Below are 23,726 nucleotides of genomic sequence, written 5' to 3' on the forward strand. Positions count from 1 at the left end.
AGAGGCAGCTGTTTATCGTCTCTGATTGGGAACCATATTTAGGCAGCCATATTCCTTAGGTTCTCTGTGGGTTATTGTCTATGTCTAGTTGCCTGTGTCTGCACTATTATATTATAGCGTCGCGTTCGTTTTGTTGTTTTTGTACGTTTGTTTAGTGTTTTCTTCATTAAATAAGTATGTACACACATGCACCTTGGTCTCCTCCATATAACGAACGTGACAAATATAAGTACAGTCGTGACCAAAAGTTTTGAGAATGACACAAATATACATTTTAACAAAGTCTGCTGCCTCAGTGTCTTTAGATATTTTTGTCAGATGTTACTATGGAATACTGAAGTATAATTACAAGCATTTCATAAGTGTCAAAGGCTTTTATTGACAATTGCATTAAGTTGATGCAAGGAGTCAATATTTGCAGTAGTGACCCTTCTTTTTCAAGACCTCTGCAATCCGCCCTGGCATGCTGTCAATTAACTTCTGGGCCACATCCTGACTGATGGCAGCCCATTATTGCATAATCGATGCTTGGAGATTGTCAGAATTTGTGGGTTTTTGTTTGTCCACCCGCCTCTTGAGGATTCACCACAAGTTCTCAATGGGATTAAGGTCTGGAGAGTTTCCTGGACATGGACCCAAAATATTGATGTTTTGTTCCCCAAGCCACTTAGTTATCATTTTTGCCTTTATGGCAAGGTGCTCCATCATGCTGGAAAAGGCATTGTTTGTCACCAAACTGTTCCTGGATGGTTGGGAGTTGCTATCGGAGGATGTGTTGGTACCATTCTTTATTCATGGCTATGTTCTCAGGCAAAATTGTGAGTGAGCCCACTCCCTTGGCTAAGAAGCAACCCCACACATGAATGGTCTCAGGATGCTTTACTTTTGGCATGACACAGGACTGACTGATGGTAGCGCTCACCTCGTCTTCTCTGGACAAGCTTTTTTCCGGATGCCCCAAACAATCGGAAAGGGGATTCATCAGAGAAAATGACTTTACCCCAGTCATCAGCAGTCCAATCCCTGTACCCTTTGCAGAATATCAGTCTGTCCCTGATGTTTTTCCTGGAGAGAAGTGGCTTCTTTGCTGCCCTTCTTGACACCAGGCCATCCTACAAAAGTCTTCACCTCACTGTGCGTGCAGATGCACTCACACCTGCCTGCTGCCATTCCGCCGCAAGGTCTGTACTGGTGGTGCCCCGATCCCGCAGCTGAATCAACTTTAGGAAACAGTCCTGGCGCTTGCTGGACTTTCTTGGGCGCCCTGAAGCCTTCTTCACAACAATTGAACCGAGCTCCTTGAAGTTCTTGTGGATCTGATAAATGGTTGATTTAGGTGCAATCTTACTGGCAGCAATATCCTTGCCTGTGAAGCCCTTTTTGTGCAAAGCAATGATGGCGGCACGTGTTTCCCTGCAGGTAACCATGGTTGACAGAGGAAGAACAATAATTCCAAGCCCCACCTCCTTCTGAAGCTTCCAGTCTGTTATTCGAACTCAATCAGCATCACAGAGTGATCTCCAGTCTTGTCCACGTCAACACTCACACCTGTGTTAACGAGAGAATCACTGACATGATGTCAGCTGGTCCTTTTGTGGCAGGGCTGAAATGCAGTGGAAACGTTTTTTGGGGAATCAGTTCATTTGCATGGCAGAGAGGAACTTTGCAAATAATTGCAATTCTTCTGATCACTCTTCATAACATTCTGGAGTATATGCAAATTGCCATCATACAAACTGAGGCAGCAGACTTTGTGAAATTTTATATTTGTGTCATTCTCAAAGCTTTTGGCCATGACTGTACTCTCAAAAACCCAAAGTGGTTCTTCAATCTGAATATTGGTGTTTTTAAGAGAATGTTGTGAAAACACTTTTTGGGGTTTCAGTGCATGTCAAAGGGAGCATCAAAACACTAAATGAACATGTACAGTACCAGTCAAATGTTTCAACACACCTACTGATTCAAGGGTTTTTCTTTATTTTACTATTTTCTATATTGTATAATAATAGTGAAGACATCAAAACTATGACATAACACACATATAATATCCCAAAAAAAGTGTTAATTAAACAAATCAAAATATATTTTATATTTGAGATTCTTCAAAGTAGCCACCCGTTGCCTTGATGACAGCTTTGCACACTCTTGGCATTCTCTCAACCAGCTTCATGAGGTAGTCACACGGAATGCATTTCAATTAACAGGTGTGCCTTGTTAAAAGTTCATTTGTGGAATTTCTTTCCTTCTTAATGAATGTGAGCCAATCAGTTGTGCTGTGACAAGGTAGGAGTGGTATACAGATGATTGCCCTGATTGGTAAAAGAGAGATTATGATTAGCCATATTATGGCAAGAACAGCTCAAACAAGCAAAGAGAAATGACAGCACATCATTACTTTAAGCCATGAAGGTCAGTCAATATGGAACATTTCAAGAACTTTGTTTCTTCAAGTGCAGTAGCAAAAACCATGAAGCGCTATGATGGAACTGTCTCTCATGAGGACCGCCACAGGAAAGGAAGACCCAGAGTTACCGCTGCTGCAGAGGGTAAGTTCATTAGTTAACTGCACCTCAGATTGCAGCCCAAATAAATGCTTCACAGAGTTCAAGTAAGAGATCTCACATCTCAACATCAACTGATCAGAGAAGACTAAAGGACACCAATAAGAAGAAGAGACTTGCTTGGGCCAAGAAACAACGGTGGAAATCTGTATTTTGGTCTGATGAGTCCAAATTTTTGGTTCCAACCGCTGTGTCTTTGTGAGACTTAGTGTAGATGAACGATGATCTCTGCATGTGTGGTTCCCACCGTGAAGCATGGAGGAGGAAGTGTTATGGTGTAGGGGTGCTTTGCTGGTGACAATGTCAGTGATTTATTTAGAATTCAAGGGACACTTAACCAGCATGGCTACCACAGTATTCTGCAGCGATATGCCATCCCATCTGGTTTGCGCTTGTTTTTCATTTGTTTTCCAAGAGGACAATGACCCAAAACACACCTCCAGCCTGTGTAAGGGCTATTTGACCAAGGAGAGTGACGGAGTGCTGCATTGGATGACCTGGCCTCCACAATCACCCGACCTCAACTCAATTGAGATGGTTTGGGATGAGTGGGATGGCAGAGTGAAGGAAAAGCTGCCAAAAAGTGCACAGCATATGTGGGAACTCCTTCAAGACTGTTGGAAAAGCCTTCCTCATGAAACTGGTTGAGAGAATGCCAAGAGTGTGCAAAGCTGTCATCAAGGCAAAGGGGGGCTACTTTGAAGAATCTCAAATCTCAAATATATTTAGATTTGTTTAACACTTTTTGGGTTACTACATGATTCCATATGTGTTATTCCATAGTTTTTACAATGTAGAAAATAGTAAAAATAAAGAAAAACCCTTGAATGTGTCCAAACTTTTGACTGGTACTGTATATGCTCCCAGTCACTGGCAAGATGTTGCTCAACGCTTTATTAAGTGGTGTAATAATAATGTAAAAATGGAGCTGGAGGGGATGGCTGCAGTTTTACGGGCTCCTAACTACTTTGCTATTTTGTTTTTTTTCCCGCATTGTTTGTAAATTATTTTGTACATAAAGTTGCTGCTACCGTCTGTTATGACCGAAAAGAGCTTCTGGACATCAGAACAGCAATTACTCACCATCCAACTGGAGGAAGATTTTTTCTTTAATGAGTCAGACGGGAAGAATATACTGCTTTCCGGAGAACAGGCCCAAATCCCCATTATTAGCGTGAAGAAAAGGCAGAGATACCAAGGAAAAGTGTGGGGTGCCTTGTTAGGATTTGTAGGCGAGTGAGTAATTCGCCATTACCATCTGTTCTATTGGCCAACCTGCAATCACTGGAAAACAAACTCGATGATCTACGGTCGAGACTATCCTACCAACGGGACATTAAAAACTGTAATATCTTGTGTTTCACAGAGTCGTGGCTGAACAATGACATGGATAATATAGAGCTGGCTTGGTTTTCCGCGCATTGGGAGAACAGAGAAGCCCACAGGGGCTGTGGTGTGTATTTGTCAATAACTGCTAGTGGGCGATGTCTAATATTAAAGAAGTCTCTAGGTATTGCTTGTCTGAGGTAGAGTACCTCATGATAAGCTGTAGACCACACTATCTACCAAGAGAGTCTCATCTATATCATTCGTAGCTGTCATTTACCACCACAAACCGATGCTGACACTAAGACCCCTCTCAACGAGCTGTATAAGGCCATAAGAAAACAACAAAATGCTCATCCAGAAGCGGCGCTCCTAGTGGCCGGGGACTGGAATACTGGAAACTAAAATCCATTTTACCTCATTTCTACCAGCATGTCACATGTGCAAACAGAGGGGGAAAAAACCTAGACCACCTTTACTCCACACACAGAGATGCATACAAAGCTCTCCCTCGCCCTCCATTTGGCGAATCTGACCATAGTTCTATCCTCCCGATTCCTGCTTACATGCAAAAACTAAAGCAGGAAGTACCAGTGACTCACTCAATACGGAAGTAGTAAGATGACACGGATGCTACACTACAGGACTGTTTTGCCAGCACAGACTAATAAATGTCGTTCCACTTCATGATTGTGTCCCACTTGTTGTTGATTCTTCACAAAAAAAAATACAGTTTTATATCTTTATGTTTGAAGCCTGAAATGTGGCAAAAGGTCACAAAGTTCAAGGGGGCCGAATACTTTCGCAAGGCACTGTACATATCCCAACCAGAAGCCATGGATTACAGGCAACATCCGCACCAAGCTAAAGGCATATTCCAGGCATTATCTTTCAGGAGCGGGACACTAATCCGGACGCTTATATGAAATCCCGCTATGCCCTCAATCGAACCATCAAACAGGCAAAGCTCCAATACAGGACTAAGATTGATTCCTACTACACCGGCTCTGACGCTCGTCGGATGTGACAGAGCTTGAAAACTATTACGGACTACAAAGGGAAACACAGCCGCAAGCTGCCCAGTTCACGCAAGCCTACCAGACGAGCTAAATGCCTTCTATGCTCGCTTCGAGGCAAGCAACACTGAAGCATGCATGAGAGCACCAGCTGTTCCAGACAACTGTGTGATCACGCCTTACGTAGCCGATGTGAGCAAGAACTTTAAACTGGTCAACATTCCCAAAGCCAGAGCATGCGCAGACCCACTGGCAAGTGTCTTCACCAACATTTTCAACCTCTCCCTGACCGAGTCTGTAATACACACATGTTTCAAGCAGACTACCATAGTCCCTGTGCCCAAGAATTTTAAGGTAATCTGCCTAAATGACTACCGCCCAGTAGCACTCACGTTGGTAGCCATGAAGTTATTTGAAAGGCTGTTCATGGCTCACATCAACACCATCATCCAGGAAATCTTAGACCCGCTCTAATTTGCATACCGCCCCAACATATCTACAGTTGATGCAATCTCAGTCACACTCCACACTGCCCTTTCCCATCTGGACAAAAGGAACTCCTATGTTAGAATGCTGTTCATTGACTACAGCTCAGCATTCAACACCATAGTGCCCACAAAGCTCATCACTAAGCTAAGGACCCTGGGACTAAACACCTCCGTCTACAACTGGATCCTGGACTTCCTGATGGGCCATCCAGGTGATGAGGGTAGGTAACAACACACCTGCCACGCTGATCCTCAACACAGGGGCCCCTCAGGTGTGCATGCTTAGTCCCCTCCTGTACTCCCTGTTCACCCACGACTCCAACACCATCATTAATTCAGTTTGCTGATGACACAACAGTGGTAGGCCTGATCACCGACAATGATGAGACAGCCTATAGGGAGGAGGTCAGAGACCTGGCAGTGTTGTGGCAGGACAACAACCTCTCCCAAAATGTGAGCAAGACAAAGGTGCTGATCATGGACAACAGGAAAAGGAGGGCCGAACACACCCAATTCACATCGAGGGGGCTGTAGTGGAGCGGGTAAAGAGTTTCAAGTTCCTTGGTGTCCACATCACCAACAAAATATCCTGGTCCAAACTCACCAGGACAGTCGTGAAGAGGGCATGACAACAGCTTTTGCCCCTCAGGAAACTCAAACGATTTGGCATGGGTCCTCAGATCCTCAAAAGGTTATACAGTTGCACCATCGAGAGCATCCTGACCGTTTGCGTCCCATCAGGTATCACCATCTGGCTCGCCATCCGACCGTAAGGCGCTAGCTACAGAGGGTAGTGTGTATGGCCCAATACATCACTGGGGCCAAGCTTCCTGCCATCCAGGACCTATATACTAGGTGGTGTCAGAGGAAGCCCCCAAAAATTGTCAAAGAATCCAGTCACCTAAGTCATAGACAGTTCTCTCCCCTTCTTTTTACACTGCTGCTACTCGCTGTTTATTATCTATGCATAGTCACTTTACAAATTACCTTGACTAACCTGTACCCCCACACATTGGCTCGGTTCCGGTAACCCCTGCCTCGTTATTGTTATGGAATTTTATTGTGTTACTTTTTATTTTATTTTGTAAATATTTTGTAAATTCTATTTATTGAACTGCATTGTTGGTTAGGGGCTTGTAAGTAAGCATTTCACATTAAGGTTATATTCTGTTCTATTTGACGCATGTGACAAATAACATTTAATTTGATTTGATTTGTTACACACGTCATGTAATGCTTAAAAACCTCTCAGGATGATATGTTTCAATACTCCAGCAGAGTTAACGTTTCGTCTCCTTCACCTTGGTGGCAGCTCAGTTGCAATTAGTTTTGGTGTTACAAAGCACTTCATTTTAACAGTGTATAGCAGCGTACCTGACAGCGTCCTCCTCCAGCAGTAGTTTGACAAACTGCCGAGGGATGTGTAGAGAGAGGACACTCTCAGCCATCTGCTCCAGGATACGTAGGTGGTTCCCATCCGTGGTGGGGAAACGGTACATACGAGACATGGTGCCCCCAAACACTGACAACACAGCAAAACACTAGTCAATACATCACTTAATCATTCAAATCATAATTTATTAAATACATTTATTTGATTTAACCCTTATTTTACCAGGTAAATTGACTGAGAACACATTCCCATTTACAGCAACAACCTGGGGAATAGTTACAGGGGAGAGGAATGAGCCAATTGGAAGCTGGGGATTAGGTGGCCATGATGGTATGAGGGCCAGATTTGGAATATTGCCAGGACACCAGGGTTAACACCCCTACTTTTACAATAAGTGCCATGGGATCTTTAGTGACCACAGAGAGTCAGGACACCCATTTAACATCCCATCCAAAAGACAGTACCTTACACAGGGCAATGTCCCCAATCACTGCCCTGGGACATTGGGATCTTTTTTTTTTTTAGATCAGAGGAAAGAGTGCCTCCTACTGGCCCTCCAATACCACTTCCAGCAGCATTTGATCTACCATCCAGTGACCGACCAGGACCAACCCTGCTTAACTACAAATGCAAGCCAGCAGTGGGATACAGTGTGTCAGTCATAATTCCTAAATCTGTAAACTCTCTGTATTGTTAGATTCTGGGTCAAACTTGGAACATTGTTATACTAGAGACATGATACATCAGGAGTAATACTATAGTATGAGGAGTGATAGAGACTGGTTTTCACATCAGAAGTTAAATGGTTATCTGTAAGAGCCAGATGGCTTTGGAATGTGCTGGGTAGAGGGGAGGGTGTTAAGGGAATGCTATAGGTGATATGGGTGGAGAACTTTGGATTAGGCATCAAGGGGGTTGAGGTCAGGTCAGGTCACCTTAAGGGAGAAGGAATGGTTTATTACCCCATCACTTGGTCTTCCTGTCGAACCATAACAGATGTAAGGGTTGGAGAGAAGGAGGAGTGCATTTACATTGGAGTATATATACTTGTGTTGGTGGAAACATGTTTTGTCTGAATGCAGCTGTATTGATCTTCTGGGAAGAATTAAACTTGGTTAAGCTTTCATAATGTCCGTAGAGTTTTTTACTCTGAGAATTAGAACCTAAGAGTATGCTACGAATAGAGAAGGACATACATACTATCTCATTTAAACACACACTTAAAGGGTCATTTCAACACTTTCAACCAAATGTTCATTATCTCCAGCACAATACCAGTGTCTACATATGTAAAACAGCACATTTCTATGTTTTGTAGAATATAAATAGTTAAAAAGTTCTACCCGATGACATCATCAAAAATTAAAACATTTTAAAAACAATAATTTTTAACACTGAGAGTCATGGTGATGTGGGAATCAACTCAAATCAAATTTTATTTGTTACACACACTGCATACAACTGGTGTAGACTTGAATGTGAAATGCTTGCTTACAAGCCCTTCACAACGATGCAGAGTCTTAAAATATAAATAAAATTGTAACACAGAGAAATAAAATAAAATACCCAAGAATGGCACTACATACAGGAAGTATTAGTACCAGATCAATGTGCAGAGGTACAAGGTATTTGAAATAGATATGTAAATGAAAGCAAGCTAAAGTGACTAGGCATCAGGATATATAATAATAACAATAGTAAAATAAAGAACAGTAGCAGCAGCAAATGAGTGTAAATGTGTGTGTGTGTGAGTGTAATGTGTGTGTGTGTGAGTGTAATGTATGTGTGTGTGAGTGTAATGTGTGTGTGTGTGTAATGTGTGTGTGTGTGTGTGAGTGTAAATGTGTGTGTGTGTGAGTGTAATGTGTGTGTGTGTGTGAGTGTAATGTGTGTGTGTGTGAGTGTAATGTGTGTGTGTGTGAGTGTAATGTGTATGTACAGTGTCGTGAAAAAGTATTTGCCCCTTTCAAATTTTTTCTATTTTTGCATATTTAGGATACTGAATGTTATCAGATCTTCAACCGAAACCTAATATTAGATAAAGGGAACCTGAATGAAAAAATACACAACAATTACATACTTATTTAATTTACTTCATTAACAAAGTTATACAACATCCAATGCCCCTGTGTGAAAAAGTAATTGCCCCCTGCCAGTGATGTACTGGACCCTCCGAAGAGCTTTGAGATCAACGGCGGTGCATTTGCCATACCAAGCGGTGATGCAGCCAGTCAAGATGCTCTTGATGGTGCAGCTGTAGGACTTTTTAAGGATCTGAGGGCTCATGCCCAATCTTTTCAGCCTCCTGAGGGGGAAGAGGTGCTGCCGTGCCCGCTTCACGGCTGTGGGGGGTGTATGTGGACCATGTTAAGTCCTTAGTGATGTGGACGCCAAGGAAAGCTCTCGACCCACTCCACAACAGCCCGTTGATGTGGATGGCGGCGTGCTCTCCCCTCTTTCTCCTATAGTCCACGATCAGTTCCTTGGTCTTACTGACGTTGAGGGAGAGGTTGTTGTCCTGGCACCACACTGCTAAGTCTCTGACCTCCTCCCTGTAGGCTGACTCATCGTTGTCGGTGATCAGGCCTACCACCGCCATATCAGCAGCAAACTTGATGATGGTGTTGTAGTCAGGCGTGGCCACGCAGTCGTGGGTGAACAGGGAGTACAGGAGGGGACTGAGCACACACACCTGTGTTGAAGGCTGGGCCCGTGGTCAGGAAGTCCAGGATCTAGTTGCAGTCCCTAGTTTTGTGATGAGCTTGGAGGGGATTATGGTGTTGAAAGTGTTGTTATGGTGTTGAAAGTTATTTCCCCTCTTGTCCAGGTGGGAGAGGGCAGTGTGAAGTGCAATAGAGATTGCATCATCTGTGGATCTGTTGGGGCGGTATGCAAATTGGAGTGGGTCTACAGTAAGGTTTCTGGGATGATGGTGTTGATGTGTATCATGACCAGCCTTTCAAAGCACTTCATAATTACAGATGTGAGTACTGAAGGGCGATAGTCATTTAGACAGGTTATCTTGGAGCTCTTGGGAACAGGGACAATGGTGATCAGTTTAAAACATGTTGGAATTATAGACTGGCATGAGGATAGATTGAACATGTCTGTGAAAATGTCTCTGGCTAGAAACTCATTCCCCGATTTGAAAATTGCATTTTTTTAATGACATTTTTTACTTTTAATCCTACCCTGTGATGTCACAGAGAAGCATTTTTTAGGACCTTTGTTTTCTTTTTAACCACATATTATAGAAATGTGCTGTTTTCACATACACTGTTTTGGTGCTGGAGATAATTAATATGAGGTTGAAAAGTGGCGGAATTGCCCTTTCAGACCAACACACACTTGCCAATAGAGAAACACACGCTGACACACACTGGAACACACACTCACCAGCCTTCAGCAGTGTGTCTTTGCACAGAGACGCAGACTTGGCCCTGATGTTCACGGACTCAGTCAGGCTATCATCCACTGGAAGAACCATCTGAGAAACACAAAAGGAACAGACATCTTCATTGTGTGATTCATCCTGGATGCCCTTCACTTGAACAGTAACCTGAACCGACTGGCTGAATTTCTACCATGTGGATTTAATCTTTCTCCTTGTCCTTCTTGGCCACTGACCAAACAAGTGAAAGCAGTTTGGTTGTCCCTAGCTTGCCTCGGGCAGGGATCTGAACACAGACAGGTAAGCCAGGAAAGGGGGAAAAGTGCCAAAAATAATCCTACAAACATTTAACAAAGTAGGTCTACAGTACATACTCTGTGGTCCATCTTCAAACAAATCAGATAATATGGATATTACTAAGTTTTGACCTTACGGTCTTCCTTCCTCAGTAAGATCCAGACCAGGCCACTCACCCTGCCATTGATGGTGTCCTGCCGGGCGACAGGGGCTCTCTGCTCCCTCCTCTCCTCTATCTGCCAGGCGATGATGGTGATGTTGCCCATGCGCTCGTTCTCCGCTGACCTGGGGACAGACAGTAATAGGTGTCTCTACAGTACTCAGGCTCTTATGCCCATACCCGGCCCTACTATTTAACAATAGCTGAGGATGTATGTGGAGGTTGTGTGAGTGTGTGTGTATATGTGTGTATGTGTGTGTGTGTTACCTGAGGGTTAGGTGGAGTCTGTGGTGTTTGTCCTGCAGCAGCTCCTTCACAGGGAACATGGCTGACCCCAGCAGGTACATCTGGGAGTGGAGTGTTTGATTAGTTTTGGGTTTTAAGAGTTAGGAAGGTTGTGAGGTTTTGGGCAGTTGACTCTAGTGGGGGAGTTGGAGTAGTTTTTGAGGGTGAAATGTCGTACCGTGCCCTGGGAGCGGTCCTTGACGTCGTACACAGATAGCTTAACCTGGGTCTGCTGAGTGATCAGAGAGTCCTGGAAGAATGCTATACTGCTCAGATAGATAGGATTACTAGTACCCTAGAGAGAGAGAGAGAGCGAGAGAGAGAGTTGCAAGACCACTCCTTCACTAAAACATCCTTATCAGTAAAAAAAAAATATTGTACTTTCAATGACTGTGATATGTGGTTGTTTATCCACCTTAGTTGAATTCACCGACTGTAAGTCGCTCTGGATAAGAGAGTCTGCTAAATGACCAAAATGTCAATGTAAAAATTAACAATTGCAAAGCACACTGGGAATTATTATTGGCCTTTTTTGGGGGGCGGAGCTCATTACAATAATATCCAGCATGCTTTACAAGTGTTCATTTTACATTTACATTTAGGTCATTTAGCCAGCACTCTTATCACACCCTAGTGCCATCAGCCTTCTGATACCAATGCATGGTTAAAGGGGGCCACACAATTGTGAACCACTATAAAGAATGGTATAGAAAAGTTACACAATACATTAGAATGTAGTTCAGAAGTAATTCAATTACTGCCCATCTCTGGGTGTGGTTCTACCTCTATGATCTCTGTCTGAGCATGTTTGGTCCAGAAGGCCTGGGGAGGAGTGGTACAGCTGACCGCCACAAAGCTGGTCGGTTTACGGTCCAATGCTGGGGTGATCAGCTCACTGCACGCTGGGGGTACAACAGGGAAGTGAACATTAAAGGAAAAATCTGTCATCTCAATCCTGGCCATAAAATAGGGATGGGGCTGGGGAAATGTAATTTGTTACCTTTCTCAAATTCATAGTCAGAGTAATACAAGTACGTTTTTCGTGTTATGATAAGTAAGACTGTTGTAATAAACTAATAAGGCATTTATAAGCTTTATTCTTCAAGAATCAATGGGAACTGTTTAGGGTTTCCATTTGACCGGCAACATTTTAATTGACCGGACATTTAAAACATTTACCGGATCCATATGCATTGGGTGCGTAACCTGATTAGGGCGTCCTCCCACAGTGCTCAGAATGACATAAATCAAATTTAGAATATGGTAATTCATATTAACAGAACATGCAAGTAGAGGATGCAACAATGTGCGGCCCTTCTTACCGAATTTTTATGTGCACTTTGAAAATGTTAGACTAAAATCAAATCAAACTTTATTTGTCACATGCGCCGAATACAACAAGTGTCTACAAGTGTAGACTTTACCATGAAATGCTTTACTTACAAGCCCTTAACCAACAGTGCAGTTCAAGAAGAGTTAAGAAAATATTTCCCAAATAGACTAAAGTAAAAAAATAATAATAAAAAGTAACAAAAATTAATAACAATCATGAGGCTATATATAGCGGGTACCAGTACCGAGTCAGTGTGCGGGGTACAGGTTAGTAATTTGTACATGTAGGTAGGGGTGAAGTGACTTTGTATAGATAATAAACAGTCAGTAGCAGCAATGTAAAAAGGGAGGGGGGGTCAATGTAAATAGTCCGGTGGTTAGTCCGGTAATTGTTCAGCAGTCTTTTGGCTTGGGGGTAGAAGCTGTTGAGGAGCCTTTTGGGCCTAGACTTGGCGTTCCGGTACCACTTGCCGTGCGGTAGCAGAGAAAACAGTCTAAAACTTGGGTGACTGGAGTCTCTGTCAAATTGATGGGCTTTCCTCTGACACCACCTATTATTTTGGTCCTGGATGGCAGTAAACTTGGCCCCAGTGATGTACTGGGCCGTACGCACTACCCTCTGAAGTGCCTTATGGTCAGATACCGAGCAGTTGCCATACCAGGCGGTGATGCAACCGGTCAGGATGCTCTCGATGGTGCAGCTGTAGAACCTTTTGAGGACCTGGGGACCAATGCCAAATCTATTCAGTCTCCTGAGGGGGAAAATGTTTTGTTGTGCCCTCTTCACAACTGATTGGTATGTTTGGACCATGATAGTTCATTGGTGATGAACCACAGTCCACAATCAGCTCCTTTGTCTTGATCACATTAAAATACACCTCTGCTGTCTTCAACCAGGATCTCAGCGATCACTGCCTCATTGCCTGCGTGCGTAATGGGTCCGCGGTCAAATGACCATCCCTCATCAATATCACGCTCCCTACAACATTTCAACGAGCAAGCCTTTCTAATCGACCTGGCCCGGGTATCCTGGAAGGATATTGACCTCATCCCATCAGTAGAGGATGCCTGGCTAAAAATGATTTCCTCGCCATCTTAAATAAGCATGCCCCGTTCAACAAATGTAGAACTAAGAACAGATATAGCCCTTGGTTCACCCCAGACTTGACTGCCCTTGACCAGCACAAAAACATCCTGTGACGTTCTGCATTACCATCGAATAGCCCCTGCGATATGCAACCTTTCAGGGAAGTCAGGAACCAATGTACTTAGTCAGTTAGGAAAGCTAAGGCTAGCTTTTTCAAACAGAAATGTTCATCCTGTAGCACTAATTCCAGAAAGATTTGGGGCACTGTAAAGTCCATGGAGAAAAGAGCACCTCCTCCCAGCTGCCCACTGCACTGAGGCTAGGAAACACTGTCACCACCGATAAATCTACGATAATTGATCATTTCAATAAGCATTTTTCTACGGCTGGCCAGGCTACCCCGACCCTGTCCTACAGCTCAGCACCCCCTGAAGCAACTTGCTCCCCCACTTCTCCTTCGCCCAAATCCAGACAGCTGATGTTCTGAAAGAGCTGCAAAATCTAGATCCCTACAAATCAGCTGGGCTAGACAGTCTAGACCCTCTCTTTCTAAAATTATCAGCCTAAATTATTGCAACCCCTATTACTAGCCTGTTCAACCTCTCTTCTGTATGGTCTGAGATCCCCAAAGATTGGAAAGCTGCTGCGGTCATCCCCCTCTTCAAAGGGGAGACACTCTAGAACCAAACTGTTATAGACCTACAGTATATCCATCCCGCCCTGCCTTTCTAAAATCTTCGAAAGCCAAGTTAACAAACAGATCACCGACCATTTCGAATCCCACCGTACCTTCTCCACTATGCAATCTGGTTTCCGAGCTGGCCACGCTCACGGTCCTAAACGATATGATAACTGCCATCGATAAAAGACAGTACTGTGCAGCCGTCTTCATTGACCTGGCCAAGGCTTTTGACTCTGGAAATCACTGCATTCTTATTGGCAGACTCAATAGCCTTGGTTTCTGAAATGATTGCCTCGCCTGGTTCACCAACTACTTCTCAGATACAGTTCAGTGTGTCAAATCGGAGGGCCTGTTGTACGAACCTCTGGCATTTACTATGGGGGTGCCACAGGGTTCAATTTTCGGGCCGACTCTTTCTCTGATTACATCAATGATGTTGCTCTTGCTGCTTGTGATTCTCTGATCCACCTCTACGCAGACGACACCATTCTGTATACTTCTGGCCCTTCTTTGGACACTGTGTTAACCAACCTCCAAACAAACTTCAATGCCATACAACACTTCCGTGGCCTCCAACTGCTCTTAAATGCTAGTAAAACTAAATACATGCCCTTCACTACTCTGGATGGTTCTGACTTAGAATATGTGGACAACTACAAATACATAGGTGTCTGGTTAGACTGTAAACTCTCCTTCCAGACTCACATTAAGCATCTCCAATCCAAAATTACATCTAGAATCGCAAAATTTTGCAACAAAGCCTCCTTCACTCATGCTGCCAAACATACCCACGTAAAACAAACTATTCTACCAATCATTGACTTTGGCGATGTAATTTACAAAATAGCCTCCAACACTCTACTCACCAAACTGGATGTAGTCTATCACAGTGCCATCCGTTTTGTCACCAAAGTCCCATATACTACCCACCACAGCGACCTGTATGCTCTCGTTGGCTGGCCCTCACTACACATTCGTCGCCAAACCCATTGGCTCCAGGTCATCTATAGGTCTTTGCTAGGTCTTTGCTAGGTAAAGCCCTGCCTTATCTCAGCTCAGTCACCATAGCAACCCCCACCCGTAGCATGCGCTCCAGCAGGTATATTTCACGTGTCATCCCCAAAGCCAACACTTCCTTTGGCCGCCTTTCCTTTCAGTACTCTGCTGCCAAGGACTGGAACGAATTGCAAAAATCACTTAAATCACTTATAGCATAAGCATAAGCTGTCAGAGCAGCTTACCGATCACTGAACACAATGTGTCGGAGGAAACACCTGGCAACCTTGGTTAGCGCGCACTGCGCCCAGCCCGCCACAGGAGTCACTGGTGCGCGATGAGACAAGGATATATATCCCTACCGTCCAAACCCTCCCTAACCCGGACGACACTAGGGCAATTGTGCGTCACCCCACGGACCTCCTGGTCGCGGCCGGTTACGACAGAGCCTGGGCACGAACCCAGGGTCTCTGGTGGCACAGCTGGTGGTGCAGTAGAGCGCCCTTAACCACTGCACTACCCGGGATGCCCTGGAGGGAGAGGTTGGTCAATGAACAGCATTCTCACATATGTGTTCCTTTTGTCCAGGTGGGAAAGGGCAGTGCGGAGTGCGATTGAGATTGCATCATCTGTGGATCTGTTGGGGCGGTACGCGAATTGGAGTGGGTCTAGGGTGTCCGGGAGGATGCTGTTGATATGAGCCATGACCAGCCTTTTAAAGCACTTCATGGCAACCAACGTGAGTGCTACGGTGTGGTAATCATTTAGGCAGGTTACCTTCGCTTCCTTGGGCACAGGGACTATGGTGGTCTGCTTGAAACATGTAGGTATTACAGACTCGGTCAGGGAGAGGATGATAATGTCAGTGAAGAGTCTTGACAGCTGGTACGCACATGCTTTGAGTACACATCCTGGTAATCTGTCTGGCCCAGCGGCTTGTGAATGTTGACCTGTTTAAAGGTTTTGTTCACATCGGCTACCGAGAGCATTATCACACAGTCATCCAGAACAGCTGGAGCTCTCGTGCATGCTTCAGTGTTGATTGCCTCGACGTGAGCATAAAAGGCATTTAGCTCATCTGGTAGGCTTGCGACACTGGGCAGCTCGCATCTGCGGTTTCCTTTGTAGTCCGTAATAGATCTCAAGCCCTGCCACATCCGACGAGCGTCAGAGACGGTGTAGTATCAATAAATCAATCCTGTATTGACACTTTGCTTGTTTGATGGTTCGTCTGAGGGCATAGCGGGATTTCTTATAAACGTCCGGATTAGTCTCCCGCTCCTTAAAAGCGGCAGCTCTATCCTTTAGCTCAGTGCGAATGTTGCCTGTAATCCATGGTTTCTGGTTGGGACATATACATATGGTCACTGTGGGGACGACATCGCCAATGTACTTATTGATGAAGCCGATGACTGAGGTGGTGTACTCCTCAATGCCATTGGATGAATCACGGAACATATTCCAGTCTGTGCTAGCAAAACAGTCCTGTAGTGTAGCATCCGTGTCATCTGACCACTTCCGTATTGAGCGAATCACTGGTACTTCCTGCTTTAGTTTTTGCTGGTAAGCATGAATCAGGAGGATATAATTATGGTCAAATTTGCCAAATGGAGGGTGGGGGAGAGCTTTGTATGCATCTCTGTTTGTAGAGTAGGATTTTTTTCCTCTGGTTGCACATGTGACATGCTGGTAAAAAATTGGTAAAACTGATTTAAGTTTGCCTGCATTAAAGTCCCCGGCCACTAGTAGCACTGCTTCTGGGTGAGCATTTTCTTCTTGGCTTATGGCCTTATAGAGTTGGTTGAGAGCAGTCTTAGCTTCGTTCGGTGGTGGTAAATAGACTGCTACGAATAATATAGATGATACTCTCTTGGTAGATAGTGTGGTCTACAGCTTATCATAAGGTACTCTACCTCAGGCGAGCAATACCTCGAGACTTCTTTAATATTATACATCGCGCACCAGCTGTTATTGACAAATAGACACACACCCCCACACCTAGTCTTATCAGACGTAGCTTCTCTGTTCTGCCAGTGCATGGAAAATCCCACCAGCTCTATATTATCCGTATCGTCGTTTAGCCACGTCTCAGTGAAACATAAGATGTTACAGTTTTTAATGTCCCGTTGGTAGGACAATCTTAATCGTACATCATTCATTTTATTTTCCAGTGATTGCACGTTAGCAAGAAGAACAAATGGCAGTGGAAGTTTACTCGCTCTCCTACAGATTCTCAGAAGGCTGCCCGATCTGAGGCTCCTTTTCCTGCGTCATTTCTTCAAGCAAATGACGGGGATCTGGGTTTGCTTTCTGATGTCCAGAAGTTATTTTCAGTCATAAGAGACAGTAGCAACAACATTATGTGCAAAATAAGTTGAAAAAATAAGTTACACAAAACTCAAAAAACAAACAAAATAGCACAATTGGTTGGGAGAATGTAAAGCCTCAGCCATGTGCTTCGGCGCCACACTTACTTTTCCTTAGGCAACAACACGTGTGACGATCAGCAAAATCACTAGCCTTTGTCAATCTACTATAGTAGAAACGTTTAGGCTACTTATTCTATTGATCAGCTTGTCGAGAAATATATTGTTTATTCCAAACTCTGGGACAGATCCAAAATTCATACAACCAGTTGGCCTTGCAAAAGTCTGATGTAACAGATGAGAACGTTTAGCTTAAAATGTTGATAAACTATTATTTTTTCACAATATAAGCACAGCAATGCGCACAAGACAGTAGGCTACGTGCGGGTGTTCGTTCCATAATGCAATTAGCAGCCAAACACTGTTGTCAAAAGGCCACTGCACATTCGAGAGGTTTCGTGTGACAGAGCTGAAAATATCAGTTACGAATTTAGAAAGAGAGATCTAAATGCCTACTTTGAAGAAAGTTAAGACGTGCCTCGTAATATGTATTAAAACATTCAGGCCTCTTTCCTCTTTCCTACCTGAAGATCACTGACATCACGATTTGACCTTGTATTTTTCAGACTTTACAGTTGTCTTGAAAGCACCACAAGATGTTTCAGCAGCATTTCTTGCGCTGTCTGACAGCATGTGATAAATAAGATAGCCTACATAACAAATGTAACATTAATTATGAAGACAAGTGTTGTAGGAAAACCCTCAAACGGATCACTAATACCTTTGACCTTACACAGCTAGTTAAAGGGCCAACCAGGGTGACTTGTTGCTCTAAAACACAGATTGATTTGGTGTTCAGTAATAAACCAGAGAGAGTGACTAAATCATTCAATATGGTTACTGGGCTGTCTGATCATAATCTGACACTTATAGCCAGAAAGCTGTCTAAGAGCAGGTTTAACCTCTCTACTGTTAGAAAGCCGTATCAACTCAGAATACCTAAGAGTGAATTAAACTATTTTGAAAAAGCAATTAAGGGAATAAACTAGAATGATCTCTTGTCCTATACAGACGTGGAAGCTGATAGTCAGGTTTTTCTATCCACAATCCAGACTAAAATAAATGGCTTCCTAAAGAAAATCAAATCCAAACCTGGCCAAAAGAGCACTTTTCCTTGGCTAAATGGAGAAATCTGGAAATTGATGAAAGAACGAGATTATGCTCTAAAAATAGCCCTAAAATCTTAATTAGAGTATGACAGACGTAGGTTTACCATGTTGAGAAATAAGGTGATGAAAGAAATCAGACAGGCCAAGGCAAACTTTTTTATTAACATAGTTGGTGAAGCAAAGGGAAATTCTAAATTGATATGGGAGAATCTAAAAAAGTTAACAGGGAAAGACCATAGTAACACTGCAAAAAGACTAGAAATCATGGTGAATAACAATCTAACACAGGATGCAGTTGAAATAGCAATAGCCTTTAATTCCTACTTGATTGACTCTGTCAGGGCACTGACACAGAACCCCTCCACTTGTTTCTTGGGCTCAGTGCTAGTGAATGACACTCAACCTGTCTTCATCATAAGGGAGGTTTCTGAGTCAAAGGTGAACAAGGTGATTAGCTCACTAAAGAACTCTAAAGCCAAAGATGTGTTTGGGATGGACTCTACCTTTCTTAAAAACGACAAAGAGTCACTCATTGGCCCCATTACTAAGGTCACCAACACATCTATTGGTCTCGGTGTGTTTCCAAGGGTATGGAAGTCGGCCATAATAACGGCCATCTTTAAATCAGGTGACCCTGCTGACGTGAGTAACTACAGGCCCATTAGTATACTACCTGTGGTGTCAAAGGTTGTTGAAAAGTGTGTAGCAGAACAACTGCCCACCTCAACAACAGCCCCTTCACATTACACTCCATGCAGTTTGGCTTCAGAGCGAAACACTCCACAGAAACGGCCAACTGCTTTCTTCTGGAAAATGTGAAGTCCAAGATGGACAAAGGAGGTGCTGTTGGGGCTGTGTTTCTGGACCTAAGGAAGGCTTTTGATACTGTTAACCATGAGATTCTCATCACAAAATTGTCCAAGTTCAACTTTTCCCCTGACGCCTTGAGATGGATGAAATCATACCTTGAAGGCAGAACTCAGTGTGTCAGCGTGAGCAATGAGCTGTCGCCCACTCGTAGCTATGATGTGGGCGTGCCCCAAGGGTCAATACTGGGGCCCCTCCTGTTCAGCCTGTACATTAATGATCTGCCTTCTGTCTGTACTGGGTCTAAAGTTCAAATGTATGCAGATGATACAGTGATATATGTGCATGCAAAGAGCAAACAACAAGCTGCACAATAACTCACTACTGTAATGGTCCAGGTTACAAAGTGGCTCAGTGACTCGTGTTTGCATCTCAATGTGAAAAAAACTGTTTGCATGTTCTTCACAAAGAGGGCAACAGATGCTACTGAGCCAGATGTCTATGTGTCAGGGGAGAAGCTCCAGGTGGTATCCGATTTTAAGTACCTTGGCATCATACTTGATTCCAACCTCTCTTTTAAAAAGCATGTGAAAAAGGTAATTCAAATAACCAAATTCAACCTGGCTAATTTCCGATTTATACGAAATTGTTTGACTACAGAGGTAGCAAAACTGTACTTTAAATCTATGATAGGAACTGTATAGGAACTGTATAGTTCCCCTAAGGAAAAGCACCTTTAGTAAATCTGCATTCTCTGTGAGAGCTTCCCATGTCTGGAATACACTGCCATCAGACACTGCACCACATATCACACTTTCACAAAATGCTTGAAGACATGGCTAAAGGTCAATCAGATTTGTGAACATGGTCCCTAGCTGTGTGTTGCTGCTTTCCATGTTGTCTGTTGTCTGTAGCTTGTGAGGTGTGGAAACACTTTGTTGCTTTTATGAATTTTGTCTTGCTGCTTTTTGTTTTATGTTGCTCTGTCTGTATGCTACGTCTTGCTTGTCCTATGTTGCTCTGTCTGTATGCTACGTCTTGCTTGTCCTATGTTGCTCTGTCTGTATGCTATGTCTTGCTTGTCCTATGTTGCTCTGTCTGTATGCTACGTCTTGCTTGTCCTATGTTGCTCTGTCTGTATGTTATGTCTTGCTTGTCCTCTGTTGCTATGTCTTGCTTGTTCTATGCTGCTATTGTCTATATTGTAATTGTTTTTAATAACCTGCCCAGGGACTGCGGTTGAAAATTAGCCGGCTGGCTAAAACCGGCACTTTTACTGAAACGTTGATTAATGTGCACTGTCCCTGTAAAAATAAAAAATAAACTAAAAAACTAACAAAAAAATATACTGTACACGTGCCAATTTAATTCCATTAAATCATGCAAATTGACCTATAGACCGATAAGCATGACAGGTCAAATGCATTTCTGTCGACTGGTATTTCCATCAATGAAGAGGCTAAAAAGCATCATTTCGTAATGGAACGCTGACAATTGACCACTGGCAATTTTATTTATGGACTTTTCAATATTTTTAACTGGACAAAAGCCGGCTATTAACCGCTAACAGAAACCCTGGTACTGTTATAAAATATCAAAGACAATTGAACCAGAGTGAGAAGGACTTCAGCAACATCACTCACCCAGGCTGAACTCCAGCACTGGCTCATCTGGGTCCTGACTGTTACCTACAAGAACACAATATATTATTATATATTTTTTACAACTACAGCGACAAACAAGGCAAGTTTATGCACATACTTATTTTCAGTGGGCAAACATACAGGAACACTGTTACTACGGTAACTATAGTAACATGGCCCTTACCTGCCAGAGTCATCCCCATTATCTCAGCCGAGAGGTCAAAGGTGTTAGCCCGGTACACGGACCATGGCCGGTGACGCGGGCTAGCCTTCCCCTTCCCCGACATCATGGCTGGGGGTTAAGGGTCAGGGGGTAAGGGAGGTTAGAGAACGGGATGTTGGGTAAAGAGTAAAGGGGTGGAGGGGGTTAAGAACAAATGCCACACGTCCTTCTCACACACACACACTCTCTGCAGATCAGATCCCTGGAAGGATCCTTTCCTGTGTGATTATCTCTTCAGTCTCTGGACTCTTAGTGTGGAGCTGTAGGGAGAGAGAGAGAGAGAGAGAGAATTACAACAAAGGTATTAGCCACATCAACATAGAAAGTGAATAGATGGAGTGGACACACACTTCACCTGATCTTTATTTGACATCTACATTACCCTTCTCAGTTGAATTAAGCAGGTATTGTTATGCTGGTGATGCACATACACTGTAGCTAAGGAGTGTCATGAATAGAACAATGGCAATGAAACCCAGCTGCATCTCCTATGTGCAATTCTAGTCAATTCTACATCTACATATGTAAGGTCCATAATTGTTGGCACTCTTGATAAAGATTAACAAAAAAGACAGTATAAAATAAGCTATGTTGCATGCTCCAAAATGGGTTTATTATATTATTTTATACTAACAAAATTGCTCAGAGAACAAGTAATTTAAAAAACATCTAGGGCTCCAGGACCAGTGGAAGCAAAATAGCCCATAACATAAAATATCCACAACCATATTTTACTGTAGGTATGAGGTACTTTTCTACATACAGTTGAAGTCGGAAATGTACATACACTTAGGTTGGAGTCATTAAAACTCGTTTTTCAACTACAACCACACATTTCTTGTTAATTAAAAACTTATTATGGCTGCAGGGGCAGTATTGAGTAGCTTGGATGAAAGGTGCCCAGAGGTGCCCAGAGTAAACAGCCTGCTCCTCAGTCCCAGTTGCTAATATATGCATATTATTTTTAGTATTGGATAGAAAACACTCTGAAGTTTCTAAAACGGTTTGAATGATGTCTGTGAGTATAACAGAACTCATATGGCAGACAAAAACTTGAGAAGAAATCCAAACAGGAAGTGGGAAATCTGAGTTTAGTCGATTTTCAAAACAGCCCCTATTGAATACACAATGGGATATTTGTTATGTTGCACTAGATGTCAACCGTCTTTAGAAACTTGTTTGAGGATTCTACTGTGAAGTGGGACCGAATGAGAGAGGAATTAGTCAGAGGTCTGCCAGCAGTCACGCGCTGGTCACACGCATTTCACATGAGAGGTATCTCCCGTTCCTTTGCTTTTCTGAAGACAAAGGAATTCTCCGGTTGGAATATTGTTGAAGTTTTATGTTAAAAACATCCTAAAGATTGATTCCATACATCGTTTGACAGGGAGGGACTGGTGCGCTTCACAGAATAGATGGCATCATGAGGGAGGGAAAATGATGTGGATATATTGAAGCAACATCTCAAGACACCAGTCTTAAAGCTTGGTCACAAATGGACAATGACCCCCAAGCATACTTCCAAAGATGTGGGAAAATGGCTTAAGGACAACAAAGTCAAGTTATTGCAGTGGCTCTCACAAAGCCCTGACCTCAATCCCATAGAAAATTTGTGGGCAGAACTGAAAAAGCATGTGCCAGCAAGGAGGCCTACAAACCTGACGCAGTTACACCAGCTCTGTCAGGAGGATTGGGCCAAAATTCACCCAACTTATTGTTGAAAGCTTGTGGAAGGCTACATGCACCGTTTGACCCAAGTTAAACAATTTAAAGGCAATGCTACCAAATACTAATTGAGTGCATGTAAACTTCTGACCCACTGGGAATGTGATGAAAGAAATAAAAGCTGAATTAAATCATTCTCTCTACTATTATTCTGACATTTAACATTCTTAAAATAAAGTGGTGATCCTAAATGACAAAAGACATAGCATTTTTACTAGGATTAAATGTCAGGAATTGTGAAAAACTGAGTTTAAATGTATTTGGCTAAGGTGTATGTAAACTTCCGACTTCAACTGTATGCTTCCGTTTTTCAACGCCAAACTCAACATAGGTGTGCGTGGCCAAAGAGCTCTATTTTCATGACATCTGACTATAGTGTTGGTTCCAATCCAAGTGCCAATGCCGTTTATCAAACTCCACACATACCAATGGTGGATTTAGCGTTGAAAAACGGAAGCATATGCAGAAAAATATCTAATCTTTGATGTTATGGGGCTATTTTGCTTCCACTGGTCCTGTAAACAGCATCATTTTAACTTTACTCAGTATGAGGACATTTTAGCCAAAAACCTGGTTGCCTCTGCCAGGAGGCTGACACTTGGCCGCAGGTGGATCTTTCAGCAAGACAATAACCCCACGCATTAATCAAAATCCACAAATAAATGCTTAATTGACTACAAAATGTAATTTTTCAATGGCATTTCAGTCACAGGACTTGAACCCCATTGAAAACCTGTGGTTTGAATTGAAGGGGAAACCATAAGAGCAGACAAAGGATA

The 23,726-nt window shown here is 43.2% G+C and overlaps 1 protein-coding gene across 11 annotated transcripts in view; it reads right to left on the reverse strand.

Moving 5' to 3' along the window:
- inpp4aa (inositol polyphosphate-4-phosphatase type I Aa) overlaps window positions 1–23,726 on the reverse strand; it is a 60,235-nt gene that overhangs the window by 12,984 nt on the left and 23,525 nt on the right. For all 11 annotated transcript variants that reach the window (XR_016490515.1, XM_090215388.1, XM_036958614.2 and 8 more), the window contains exons 2-9: window positions 21,184–21,482; window positions 21,000–21,044; window positions 11,701–11,819; window positions 11,096–11,212; window positions 10,900–10,979; window positions 10,649–10,757; window positions 10,181–10,271; window positions 6,766–6,913 (exon numbers count right to left, since the gene is read on the reverse strand). Coding sequence is in view for 10 of the 11 variants with exons in the window: in XM_090215388.1 (XP_090071514.1) it covers window positions 6,766–6,913; window positions 10,181–10,271; window positions 10,649–10,757; window positions 10,900–10,979; window positions 11,096–11,212; window positions 11,701–11,819; window positions 21,000–21,044; window positions 21,184–21,289 (815 nt within the window). In the remaining variant the exon portion in view is untranslated. The remainder of the gene's footprint in view (window positions 1–6,765; window positions 6,914–10,180; window positions 10,272–10,648; window positions 10,758–10,899; window positions 10,980–11,095; window positions 11,213–11,700; window positions 11,820–20,999; window positions 21,045–21,183; window positions 21,483–23,726) is intronic.

This window comes from Oncorhynchus mykiss, chromosome 22 (genome assembly GCF_057628025.1).
Source record: "Oncorhynchus mykiss isolate SJ-2025 chromosome 22, ASM5762802v1, whole genome shotgun sequence".
NCBI classification, from domain to species: Eukaryota; Metazoa; Chordata; class Actinopteri; order Salmoniformes; family Salmonidae; genus Oncorhynchus; species Oncorhynchus mykiss.